Raw genomic sequence first — 13627 nt, forward strand, 5'->3', positions numbered from 1 at the left:
TCCAGGACAGTGACCAAAGTACAGAAACAAAAGAGAGGTTTAATGTTATAACGTCAAGCTAATCGACAGGTCCACTTTTCCTTAAGCTTATCTGAAAACAAGTCACCTTCAATGCCCTCAGTCCAGTTTGTGTTCAAATTCAACAAAATTCATCATGATTATGTATAACAATATGGAGCATCAATCAGAACAATAATTGGATGTTTAACCACCTTACTGTGCAAATGCACTTACAGTACAATACAAATACTACAAGTAGGCTATCAAATTAAAAGCATGACATTGATCTTGCATAGTTCCAACAACTTATAGCATATGTGAGCCGGTAAATACTAAGTTATTGTTCACATTTAAGTGAAAATGGAAGATTGAGCTGGATATGTAGCAAACACTAATGTCATATGAACAGTTGAAGGTTTATTGGTTTTCACCAGATTTTGGCATGTGTTCAAAATCTCCATCACAGATAAAGTGAAACTGTGCTTCACCCAAGTATGCACCAGAGATCCTGCGACAACATACAATTCCTACCCAGTTCAGTCAGCTTTAAACATCGAGTGACAAGGTGTAGATGTGGTGTTCCTGTACATACTAAACCACACTAATCCTCCTGATAGTTTGCTGCAGCAGCGTCCTCTGAATACTGCTCGACACCCGAAAATGAAGGCTTTGATTCGTACTATGTATGAAAAAAGAAAGAGCGGAGGAGGAGAAGGGCAGTGGAAGACAGGAGGCGGATGATAGAAATGATGAACGCTGAAAAAACAACGCACATACAAAAATGAGAGGCCAGACCAAATGGCTGAAGGGCTGCTTGGATAATGCATTAGACAGAGATGGCGCTCAGAGCAGCTACACATGGTAAGAAATGCACTGCGTGGCCAAATGTCTCACACACACACACACATGGTCCCAGAAAATAGACGGGAAAAAAACATTCAGTTTTCTGTGTGATGATTTGAAAACGTGAACATTGGTTCACTTGATGAAGCTCAAATAATTTTCCATACATCTTGATGTATGGCAGGATTCATATTCGACCTGTGTTCGTACGGTCAGTGCCGCTTCCTTTGACTTTCCTCTTCACATTTTGGGAGTGATTGATCTTAAAAGATGCAGTATGGTGGTGACTTCTCGCCGGGAGGCTTCTACCATGTGCCGTGTGCCAAGCATGTAGAAGAAGCGTGGTGGGACGACTCAAACACTAACGCTACTGGTCCTTTCTGGAGCCAGTGTTTAGTTTGTCCGTTCTTGGCTACTGTAGAAACTTGCTGGCGACCTCCGTGAAGAGGACCCGCTCTGTGTGTAGATTTAAAAGGTCACGAAAACACCACATATGTAATTTTCAGATGATTATACACAAAAGACAACATACTTCTGAATATTATCCTCCATTTCTGCCAACAGATCTCCTTAAATGATGCACAGCTCGCAAGTTCACAACCAGGGCTGAATATCGGACCTCAATACTTTTTTTGGTAACAACAGAAATGTATCTGTGTCCAACCTTTTAAAAGTTATCAAATGATGGGTGTTTAATTTCAGTGTGCGAGTGAAACATGACAGTGTGGCAAGGAGACAGCGTGCACGATACCAGGACCCGGAAACTGAAGAAGCTACCGGTAAATGGAATTTGGTCATTATTCATTTAGTTATGTACACTGTATCACATTTCTCCTCTCGAACAGAAATGCTCTTTTCATTTATTAATTAATTCCAATCATTTATGCTGTCATCTCTTATCAAGCCATGGTAAATTAATATAAATACAACTCAATACTTCCTGCAGATGTTTCAAATTAAAAGCCAACCTAGAATGGGAGATATTATGCCTTTTGAACCAAGGTTTGCTCTTAATGTGAAACATCTGAGCAGGAAGTGTTGGGTATCATTGACACTATCTTGAAAGCAATTTAAAAAATGGCAAAATGGAGGCGACAAGGTAATTATTGAATGAAAATAATATTTCTGCAAGAGAGGAGGGGTGAGTGTGACATGATTAGATTGCTGTGCGGATGGAATATGTGCTGTGTTAAATGCATGAATGTATCAAGACAACAAGAAAACATGGAAGAAGCTTCACGTTTCTGTAAAAGCGAATTAGCATGTGAGCAGATGAGAAAAGAGGAAGGCTTCTGATGAAAATATATATTAAACAGGGAATAATTTTAAAAAGCCTTACTTAGCTAGTGAATGTATGTTAAAGAAAATCAGAATGTGATTAGTATGCAGATTCACAAATGTGTACAAACTAATCATTAGACACTGCTCATCAACACAATATCTACCGTGTCAGTCTTTTCTCTGGGACCGTACGATTATCTATTGTTTAATCACTTATTTTAAATCATTTGGAACTCAATTGCTAGTTATGAGTATGTATTATTCAGCAGTTAGCTCCTGTTAATACAGTTATGTAGTCAGGAGTTTGTGTACCTCATTGTTAAGTGTTACTAAAATAACAGCTCATATGATGGTTGAGTAAAAGCCATGAAAGCACAAGCGCTGTTGAAAGCACCCACACACTCCCACAAAAATGAAGAGGAGTCAGAAGGCTGAGGGACCAGCTCCTCTCTGGTATTGATTGAATATACACATATTCCACGGCAGCATGTGGGTGAGGGAGCTGCCGGTGCACCTTGCTGAGAAGGCTAGCACGTTCTTACTAAAAGTAAAGGAAGCACAGAAGGGAAAAAATTGCTTTCACATCTGTACATACAATCTATCACACACTGACGTCTGATTCTTTTAATTAACAACAATAGCGACGGCAGCGCTTAACGCTGCCATCTCATTCTATCCAAGGCCCCGTGTCTCTCGCTTCCCTCTAAAATCTGATGCTTCCATCGCTGAATCAGGAGTCCACTCTGCCCCGCATTGCACAGTCACATTTCTAGGCCAGTCGCTACCGTGATCAGCAAAAAACCCTAAATTAAACAAAGCAGGCAAGCAAACAAACAAACAAACAAACAAACAGCGTTCTCCTCCCATCTCTTTTCTTCTCTCCTCCCTTGGCTGGCAGCGAGAGCCGGAGAGGGGAACAGGCGAGCTGATATGGGGCTGAGCCCTGGCAGGGCCTCTGACAATGACCATATGGATCACAGGGACATGGTAGCCTCAGCTTCCAGCAGGACGCGCACCTCTACACACGCAATCTGCAGCTTCAGGCAACTGCACCTGTAAACTGTGCAAAAGCCAACATATGCATGACATAGCTCGAGTAAAAACTGCAGTAATGTGTAAACCACTTGATGAGCATTGGAATCTATGCCGGCAGAGGACAAAACACATGCGTGTGCGAATTCTGCATTTCACAGAGAACCTCCATGTTGAATAAGAGCAGTGTTGGTCTGTGAACACAGTGCAAAGGTAAAGCAACACAGGCTTTTAAGAGAAGTGGAGGAGGTGGGATTGAGCCCAGCTGAGGTCCAGGGTCACAGCTACAGCAGCTCCCCGTCACAGATCAACCGCGTCAGCTCTCATATTGGTGGCTCGCTTGTCTTTCTTGCACACTCACGTCAAAGTCTGATCGGCCTCTTTTTCGGGCACTCTGTGTCCCCCCCCTACCTCGCAGCATATAAAAAGCTAACTTTTGTCAAAGTGCACATAAATATTGCAGTGCACCATGTCTCTCTTGTTTCATAGTGCATTTCCCATGATTCACCATCCTCTCTTAACCCCAAAGTTTTCATGGGTAAAGAACACTTTGTTTTTGGGTACAGGTCTGTGTCGGGCATGGGTGGGTGGGTGTGGTGGGAGGTGGGGGGGTAAGCGCAGAATGGAAGATATGACGTATGGGGGTTTGCTAGCAGACATCTACAATTAAATGATGTGCTATGCATTGAAAAGTAAAAAGGGATATTGGAATCTCAATCATAATTTAATTCTTGGAGCAAAAACCTGTTTCGGTGTAATTAAAAAAGGCTACAAAAGTAATGTTTTCTGCAGTATAAACACCAAAGCATTGAGTGCAAAGAGATGCAATGATTTTCACAGATCAACCAAAATGTCTAAGTAATCAAAACGTATTGAGTTAACAGCTGTTGTTTAGTTTGTGTAAGTTTTGTGTAACAAATTGTAGATTTGTAATGCCAAACTTGCACATTTGTAGTACATTTTACACAATTTCATTTTGAAACTATTTTCAGTTAAACAGTAATGGCTTATATAATCCTAAACAAAGCCTAGCTCTTCAAAATGTTTGAAGATGGTTGAACGTCATTCATATTATTGATAATTTACACTGTAACAGACGGCATACAAGAAGTACTGGTTCTTGTTGCCTGAATCGTCACACAAGAGGAAAGGTGGTGGACCTCTCCGTTAGCCGGCTGCTGCTGTGACTTCATGCCAATGCATAGTGCACTTTATACACTCAGTGAAACTATAAAGCACATTTATAGAACTTGTTTTGTGTTCTTAATTCTTTATTTTAATTTTTAAGTTTTAGTTATTATAATTCTGTGTGGAATGGGGACCCAGCGAAGTAAGTTTTTCATTGTACTGAATAACTATCTCTTAACTTTACATATGACAATAAAAATATCTTGAATCTTGAATCTTAGACGACTGTCGCTGTTTTACATTCTCACTGGAGCAACCGGAGTTCTTAAAACTACTGCCGAGCAGTTCATGTTGTTAAAATCAGAGCTCACTGTGATGAAAACACTTCTCAATTGCTGTGCACAGTTTGCTCGAACACTGCCAACATTATGTCATACTATCTTGCGGCTCGTTTACAGAGGTATGTTTTAACAGCAACAAAGCAGAAGAGAAAAGCATCTCCTGCTAACTAAGAAAGATTTACCGTTTTTGCCCAAAATATAATTATGGTGGTTTTTGCGACAGCTTATCAACAAACTGTCTAATGAACAGCAGGGTGCATCTTGAGGAAGTTAGAGGTACCAACCTGAGATTTCTTTTGGATCCTTTAGTCTGAAGTAATCACTGTTTGGCTGGCTGGCTAAACATGTAGTTTATTAAGATCAAACTCTTTGAGCTTTAACAACCTACTGGTAGGTAAATCAGACATTATATTAGTTTATAGCAGATGCAATAATTCACGACAAAATCAAGAACAAGACATTTAGAGCACTTGTTGAGATGAATACAGGGTTTGAGCTCCAGTATGGACAGATCTCAAAGGGTAATTACACAGTTTCAGCCTGTTGTCGCCTCCCACTGATTAAAAAAAAGGCTTGTTAGGGTGAGAGGGAGGGACAGCAGGGAGCAGGGTCCACAGATGAAATGAAATGATGCCAGTGCAATGTTGAAACTTAAAGGTGACTTTAATCACTGGTGGGACTGTACGAGACAATAATTATAATTTTTAGGGCTGTATTGTTGGTGTCATTTCTTTTAGCATTGTTCAAATTATAAGCCTTGAATATAATGTACAATTTTTACTTGACGCTCCGATGAAGAGAAAGTCGACCTGAATATCATATAATACATCATCAAACCAATACATATATGATCAAATCAATAACGAAATGTAAATAGAACATTATTTTGGAGCATTAAGTCGTGGATTACTGCAAGAAGGAGAACCAAAAAGAACGGTCACATGAAACGAGAAGGACCAATGCTCCATTAAAAAAAAAGTATGAATTCAGCAAGTGAAACACAATCTGTGGTTAAAAAAACGCCTTCAATCTTTTCCACACCTGGGATGTTTTCCGCCAGGCCACAACAGAATCATCATCCTGACACGTGTACAAAATGACCAAATGGAAGCCCACTTCACACCTGTGACGTAACGAGATCTACAACCAAAAGTGCGGCGGTAAAAACAAACACATATTGTGTGTCTAATCATAAGAAAAAGCTCACAACAAGGCAGCGCTTTCAAGATGTCCTTGTTTCTCGAGGTCAAAGTAGTCTGTCCTCATGGGGAGTCCTCCTTTCATCAGTACAAAGATTTGGGGAAGACGGAGAAGCGCTTGAGAAAAATCTTATTGGATCATATTTTGGGTCGGGCCATACAACCAGCTCTAAGCCACCTCTCGCTAAGCATCTTCTATAACATCAGTTTCTAGCAGCTCTCCGCTCTCTTCCTACTTTACCCAACGTCATGAGGATTAACACCAAGTAAGGAATCTGCTGTCTTTCTGACATATCAGAGGAAAGAAATACGGATGTGTAATGTGACACATAATATTATGAAAACTTATTCTCTTATTTGAGACAAGAAAACCAAAGTGCAGTATGTAATATGTGTAATACTGGACTGAAAGTATCGGAAATGTCCATCTAGGCATTCACATTAGATTTATAAACAAAACGTATGGATGTGCTGAGTGCATTCAATTTCAGTCAGATCACACAATGTCTTGCCTTTTTTATTTCAAGACAAGCTCATATAAATCTCTATTGACCTGAAGAGAATACTCCAGGTTTCAGAAGGAGCCTTTCAAGATAACAGCAGGGGATCCAGCTCAAGACATTCGGACATGGAGCACATGTAAATCCCATCCGTTAATACTCTCTGGATTGCTCTTACAGGAATGGCAAATCAAATCCCACCCAAACTAAATCTCATCAGAGAGAAGTACAAACCAACGATACCAATAAATCAATGTGACTATAAGAGAAACACATACATACACACAGATGCACAAACATTTATGATCGCAGCCCGAAGGCTTTCGAGTCGTAATCACCGTTGGGAGTGTTTTAAATGAACGCCCACCGTGCCTGTGCGTTCATTTAAAACACCACAGCCACTACAGAGGCCTGTTATAAACAACCGGCCTGGCAAAGAATTCTGGACCAAATCTTGATGCTCATAAATAAAGTAAAATCCAATTAATATTTTAAACTAATCATAGCCACAGAGCTGGAGAACACACAAAGCCATATTGGAGCCCCGGGGGGGAGAGGGAGCTTTCTGAGTGAAGCTCCCAGTAGACTGAGGTCTCTACTTTTCTCAGATTTAAATTCAAAAGCTCTTGTTTTAAAGAATGTTCTTATAATCCCAACTGGAATCATTCATAATTAACCTAGCAAGCTTTTGACAAAAGCAGCACAATTGTTTCGTAAATAGATGACAGAGGGGAAATACAATTAATATGGTATCGTCATGTCTTGGGGTGGTGTAATGATTTCCTCACACATACATGAAATGTTCATGGCTACAGAAGCCATCTGGAAATGTCAACGCTGCAGCTATAAAAAGCCACCTCGGATCTTTCTGAATGGCCGTGTAAGGTTATTGCTTTTCATCGTGCTAGCCACCAAAAACACAAGTTGTTATGAAAGCTATATGATAATAGACGTGCGTGGTTGGGCGTGTGTGATGACTGCCCTGCTCTCCGACTGTGTATAGGTAGTGGGGGAGGGGTAGCATTCACAATTCCCACCCAAGGATGAGCAATGGTGACTGAGGAAAGCTGAGGAAGGTGGTGGGTGTGCGTCTCCGTCCATGCCGTGTGCTATAGCCCGTTCACAGGAAGCGCACTGGCCGCTTGCATGCCTGTTTTAAGAGATGGAGGGACAGATGCTTGTCCACAGTGTCAGGGTTTGCTGGCTCTCTCTCTGACAGCACCACCAACTGCCTCCTCTTACATAACCCCCTCCCCCTCTCCAGGCCTACTGCCTGCCTTTATTGGCTTATTTCTCTCTTTTTCAACCTTAGCATTTTCACCCCACTGACTGCTTTTCCTCCACCATCCTCCCATCGCTGATTCATTCTTTTTTTTATTCCAACGTAGATGCTCCTGGACTGAAAGTATAAATGCTTTGTTGGATATTTTCTCCACTGTTTTATTGTGTTGCACATTCACATGTTACAGCAAGGAAGCGAGGATCCTTTGAAAGGACAGGACCAGATAGGATTCTACAGGGTGGTTTATCTATTAACAGTGCTGCTTCAACAACATAAGATGCCAACATTCAGCCTATTCAGATACCAATTTGCTTCATTGTAAGTTGCATATGGAATGCTGCAAAGGAGCAGTAGAAAAATTAGGTGGTAATACTGTTGGATAGTAAAATGCTCCATGTAAGCAATAAAGGCTTACATAATCACATCTGCTGTGAGCTTTGGAATGTGTGAAACACAAAATAAGCCTGATTGGTCTAGGAGAAAAAGGCTCCCAATAGATTTCACATGAAACAAGACAAAGTGTCAATCTCCTTTTGTATCCTCAAACCTCCCCTTGGTTGTAGTAATCTGCTAATATCAGTCAGGTTGCGGTTCATATGTGGGCTCAGCTCATGGGGATCCTTTGCACTCTGCCACTGAAATTTCAGCCTCCATTTTACCCCTGTGCTTCTTCTCACCTTCCTTCTTCCCATGGCCTCACATTTCTTGCTCAAAACGCGATCGGACATAAACGGAGGGACTACAAATGATGCAGCGGCTTCACTTGCCGCAAATATGAGACTACATATACACATACTCATGCACAGCTCGAACCATTCCTTGAATCTCATGCTCACTGAGCTACCCTTCCCCCACCCAAGCTCGCTTTCATGCTCACATCCATGCACCTTCCTTAATTAAAGACTGCGCTTCTGAAGCTGATATGACCTTTTATCAACTGTGATTTATAAATACATGTAAATAAATGGGGATAATAGAGACAAAATGGACACACGTAAAGAGGCAGTTTCATTCACACTGTGCGGCATGTGTATGACAGGCAGCGCTTAGGCACAGATCACTGCCGATTCCCTGTTCCTTCTCCGACAACACGTTCTTTTAATATGGTATTTTTTTTAGCAACATTGCTGGCTGAAAAAACAGAGCCAAATAAAAAATGGAAGTAGTATCAGAGCTTGATTCATCATATCTTTCTCTACTCTGAGCTAATGAGACACAATCCTACAATTAGTTGATCTCTGAGAGATCTATTTCTTACACCTAATTTAGAAAGTCAGTCGTTAATGTCGGCGTTACCAGCTTGAGAGATAACTTAAAAATAATTGCAAACTGCAGCCGAGTGCTGCTTCAGTGAAGGAAAATGCACCATTTTTGGCCTTTGGTAACTGCATCGCCGTAAGCCTTTGACGACGTACACTAGGTGTGTTAAATGTATGAGCATTAGTCATCTGCATCAAATCCAAACATGAAGATCATCCCTATGTGTGTGCAGAGGAACTGGATCAGTCCTGTTCTCTTCTCCTTACTCTGCTTCCAATAGAGGAACCACAGTCAACAAATGGTAAACGGAGGGCTTGAGATGAATACTAATTATGAATTCTCTTCTATAAATCGACAGATACAGGATGGTCTCCCCTTTACTACAGCAGCAGCTCATCTGATCCCAGTCCTCCCCAGTCAGGCCCCACAGGCCTGAGCTATCTAACAGAATGAGAAAGACGAGTTACCTGGTCATACCACTCCCGGTTGGTACAGGTGCACTCGGGCCACCATCCTGCTTGTCCACTGGAGTTGTTGCCGTTTACTTTGGGGCCACACTTGGAATGGCCCTTTGGGTTGGGGCCTCCAGGGCCCCCACCAGACATAATCTTGCCCTTACTTCTCCCCAAAGTGCCCCCTCCTCCTCCCATGCTTCCACCTCCCCCTGAGGCCGGAGGGGGTAAGGTCTGGCCTCCCCCGTACCCAGGCGGGTATCCATAGGGCTCGGCTTGCCAGTCTCCTCCATACGTCGGGGCGTCCATCCTACGCAGGGCGGCCATACGGGTCACCTCATAACATTCTGGGCACTTACAGCAGTGGTGGTGTTTGTGCATGCTGGCTGCGCTGGCTGGACTGACGCTGAGCTGAGCGGCGTGGCACTCTGTCTCTGCTGCCTCCTCAGATCTCACACAGCACGCTGTGATCGGCTCACAGAGCGCTACTGCCGACGGAAATAACACTAATCACAGGAATTTCTACAGATTTTCCCTTTTTTTTCAAATCCTGTCACTCTCCGCTTTATTCCTCTCGGACGTAGAAAAAAAAAGATCAAGGAGGGACGAGAAGCAGCAACAGGAAAACAAAAATACAAAATGGGCACGTAGTCTTTGTCCTCTTGACGTAGAAGATCAAAGGAAAAATTCAAAATATTGTATACGACCACACAATCAGAGACCAGCCCCGATGGTAGAAATTTCCTCTTGCTTCTCTTGGTTCACAGTGATACGCATATAAATTCATAGATATATATATATATATTCTTTTGTGTATATATCATATATATTTACACACACAAATACATATAAAAATATTAATATAAACAGACAAGCACAAATACGGTTATGTACAGGGATAAATGTATATATATAAATATCTATATGTGTGTGTACAAATATATATATAGATATATAAACAATATGTATAAATAAATAATATCCGCAGATGAAAATCTTCTTCTGTTCTTGGTATCTTTCCCGGTCTGTCAAAATCTCACGGTTTTCCTCCTGCGTTGAAAATCGTTGTCTTTCTCTCTCTGTCTCTTTTCTCAGCCTGCAGAGAGGAGCTGAGCACTGGATCGCCTCTCAGCCAGCTTGCCCTAGATGTGGATTATTCAGAGGGATGCAAGCAAGCAAGAGGGAGATGGAGAGAGAGAGACACAGAGAGCAAGAGAGAGAGAACGAGAGAGAGAGAGAGAGAGAGAGAGAGAGAGAGAGAGAGAGAGAGAGAGAGAGAGAGAGAGAGAGAGAGAGAGAGAGGCAGGGGGGAGAGATACGTAGCAGCATCCCTCCAGCACCTCAGCCCTGACAGCCACAACCAATCAACTGGCAGCGCCGCCATCAGCAGCAGCAGCACCAACAGGACTGAGCGCTTCGCTAGCTGCTCTTAAAGGGGCCGCAACAACTAAACCTCGCTGCTGCCTGCCTTGGGTGAAAAGGTACTGCTTCACAAATCAAGGCACAATAGCAATATTGTATTGGTCCATTTCCTCAATAAAAAGGTCAGGAAGTTGTAGTCTGCGGTCTGTCAGTGCTGACGCACGGCCCCCGATCCACTGATTGTGAGTCTAATCCATGTTTTTCATCAGACCAATGCAGCCAAAATCCAACTTACAGTGAGCCCCTCTGTCCCTCTGACTGGTGACTGGTAACTGGTCACCTCCACGGTCATCTCTAGTTCAGCTGCAGATTTAACAGCTTTCTCGTGCAAGTGATTGGCAACCTCAGGCTGTGTGTCCCAACACACATCTGTAAATAATCGCACAATGGAAGCAGGTGCAGCAGATGAAAATCATTTCCTTTCCTTTCTCCTGGGTTTCACTAAACCTGCCTCTCAGCAGTGATGCATTTAAATCATGCTGCGTTACTTTACATCACTCTCTACCCATCTTCCTTTCTAAGTAACATTACTGGCACAGCAGCACTGAAGTTGAAATAATTGTATCGCTAAATCCTGCCCATGTGCAGTATTGGGTCAGAATAAGCAGTGAGAGAAAACTGCACTCCTGAAGCCTCATTTAAGAACCATAAGGGAAATATTTTATGTTCACAATGATGACATCAACACATGTGTACGAAACCAACAAGATTACACGCTTGGGCTTTTGAGTGGGTGGAGGAAGAGATTGAGAGTGAGAATGTGTGAGGGGGAAAAAAAGAGAGAACGAGAGACTATATGCTTTCATGTATGTGTGGCAGTTATATTTTCAGTAATGCGATTGGACTGCCTGTGAACAGTTTTGCATGCTTATGAATTTGTGGGTTGATCACAGCTAGATATAAAACAGCCTGACACTAAGGGTGATGGTTTATTTTTTTAGAGACCTAAGAGGGAATGTTACAGTCTTGCCATTAAAGCACTGCATATATGCATTATTAATGAAATGTGACGGGGAACAGAGCTGGGTGTGTCTGCATGGGGGAAGAGTACATTGGTACAGAGTCTACATGCTACAGTGCTCATACATGAATGCCGTTTCATTGTTTGGACTCAAACATAAGACATAGTGCCTTTAAAATGGATGTACATTAATCTTTATAAGTGTAATCCTCCTGGTAAATTAAGAAAAAATGTCTGGCAAGGGCACACTGCATTGTGTAGCAGCCATACCAGGAGGCACACACAGCAGGCTCAGTGACATTAAATTACATGCAACACTAACTCACTTCATTATGATGACATTCTTTCACTGTAACCTACAGAGATTTGCCAAGCAGCGAACAGAAAGAGGGTAAACTTGGCCATCTTTTAAACAGAGACCTAAAACCACTGAATGCCTCAAGTTAAATTGTCGGATGCAGCCACAAACCCAGCTGAAGCCAATCAGAGCAGTGAGGCGGGGCTTCGAAGGCAGCGGCTTGAAAGGACGATGTAAGCATATCGATCACAGCACACATGACCGAGCACATGTTGCAACTATCCTTCCCTAGCCTCGCTGTCTCTCTTATGAACTGTCCACATCACATTGTAGAAATAAAACACACACACACACACACACACACTGTATGGCACACAAAATGAGGGAATGGCAGTCAATATACACATAATAAAGGCAGGAGAGACAGAGAAAGAAAGATTCCCTGCGCTAAACGAAGATAGATATGTGATCTGTATGGATGGGCGCACATAGACATCGACACACACAAACACACACAAAGATCTGTGATATAAACTGGTTAAGTAGACATATTCAGTACCTCTGGGGGAAAGAAACCTCTCCCTTTAAATATTACATAATATAAAATATAATAAAGAATTTGGTTGGCTGTTTTGAGCCAATCAATTGCTGGTTTCCTGTGTCTGTATGATAGAAGTGGAATATAGGGAGTTAATATGCACTAATCACATTACAGCTTTCACAGAAAAGAAAGGGTCTTGAAGGTTAATGTAGTGTTGGTGTGTATGTCGTGTAAGACGTCTAATTTTCCAACCTAATTTTATCAATGAAGATAAAACATATCCTTTATGTATTAATCACTAATAAAAGGTAATGCTGCTCATATATGCTTCTGTAAGTGGAAACCTTTCAGCAGTTTTGATAATGTGAAATCCAGGTGATTGCACAAGTGGCATAAAACCCAAATAGGTACAATGTAGTGGAATCAAAAAACATAGCGCGGCAATATATACAAAGTTTGTGCAGATTCTTTTTTGTTGGTTGTGTAACGCAAGTTTTCGTTGGACTCAATCACACTATTATTTTTCAGGTTGTCGTTCACAGTGTTCTTGTATTAGATTACATGATATTGTCAAATTTAATCAGCAGTTTCTAACGTAATAAAGCTGTCACCTATATAAGATTATTTTTGCCATTTGTGACACATTGCCAAGCAGAAAAAGCAATATTCAGTTACTGGCATGTCTTTAGTGACTAAACATAAATACTCCTAGAGATGGAACAATGTCAAACAGTCAAAGAAATGTAGCAATCTTTCAGTTTTTCTTCAAACTTGTAGACAAAGATGTTCCAGTTTTGAAGAATAGGGATACACCTTTTTTTATTTTTTTAAATGACTGAAACGACATTTTGACACATGATTATGATTGAACTATGAGCTTGTAATTACACTCTTACTCGACCAAATGTAATAACTATCCTGAAAAATACAATAAGAACAACTTGGCTTTAGAATACCCAGAAGACTAGGACTCTTGTTGGAAAAAACATATTCACCTATAACACAGATGCATAAGTGGGGTTTGTGTGTGCAGTCTTTAATAAGCAGTGTGCTCAATTAAATAGCTTAGACTGAAAAGGAGAGAATC

The 13627-nt window shown here is 41.5% G+C and overlaps 1 protein-coding gene across 10 annotated transcripts in view; it reads right to left on the reverse strand.

Annotated features, from left to right (window-relative positions):
* Positions 1 to 13627, reverse strand: part of dlg3 (discs, large homolog 3 (Drosophila)) — a 73759-nt gene that overhangs the window by 43992 nt on the left and 16140 nt on the right. Inside the window, exon 1 of one of the 10 annotated variants that reach the window (XM_068589283.1) lies at positions 9334 to 10480. The exons of 8 other annotated variants lie outside the window; for them this stretch is intronic. In XM_068589283.1, coding sequence (XP_068445384.1) covers positions 9334 to 9699 — 366 coding nt within the window. In that variant the 5' untranslated portion in view covers positions 9700 to 10480. Of the gene's footprint in view, positions 1 to 9333; positions 10481 to 13627 lie in introns of those variants that run through there. One more of the 10 variants, XM_068589336.1, reaches the window with a different exon arrangement.

The sequence above is a fragment of the Clinocottus analis genome, unplaced genomic scaffold (genome assembly GCF_023055335.1).
Source record: "Clinocottus analis isolate CAN_PGR_092001 unplaced genomic scaffold, fCliAna1.0.p SCAF_10, whole genome shotgun sequence".
NCBI classification, from domain to species: domain Eukaryota; kingdom Metazoa; phylum Chordata; class Actinopteri; order Perciformes; family Cottidae; genus Clinocottus; species Clinocottus analis.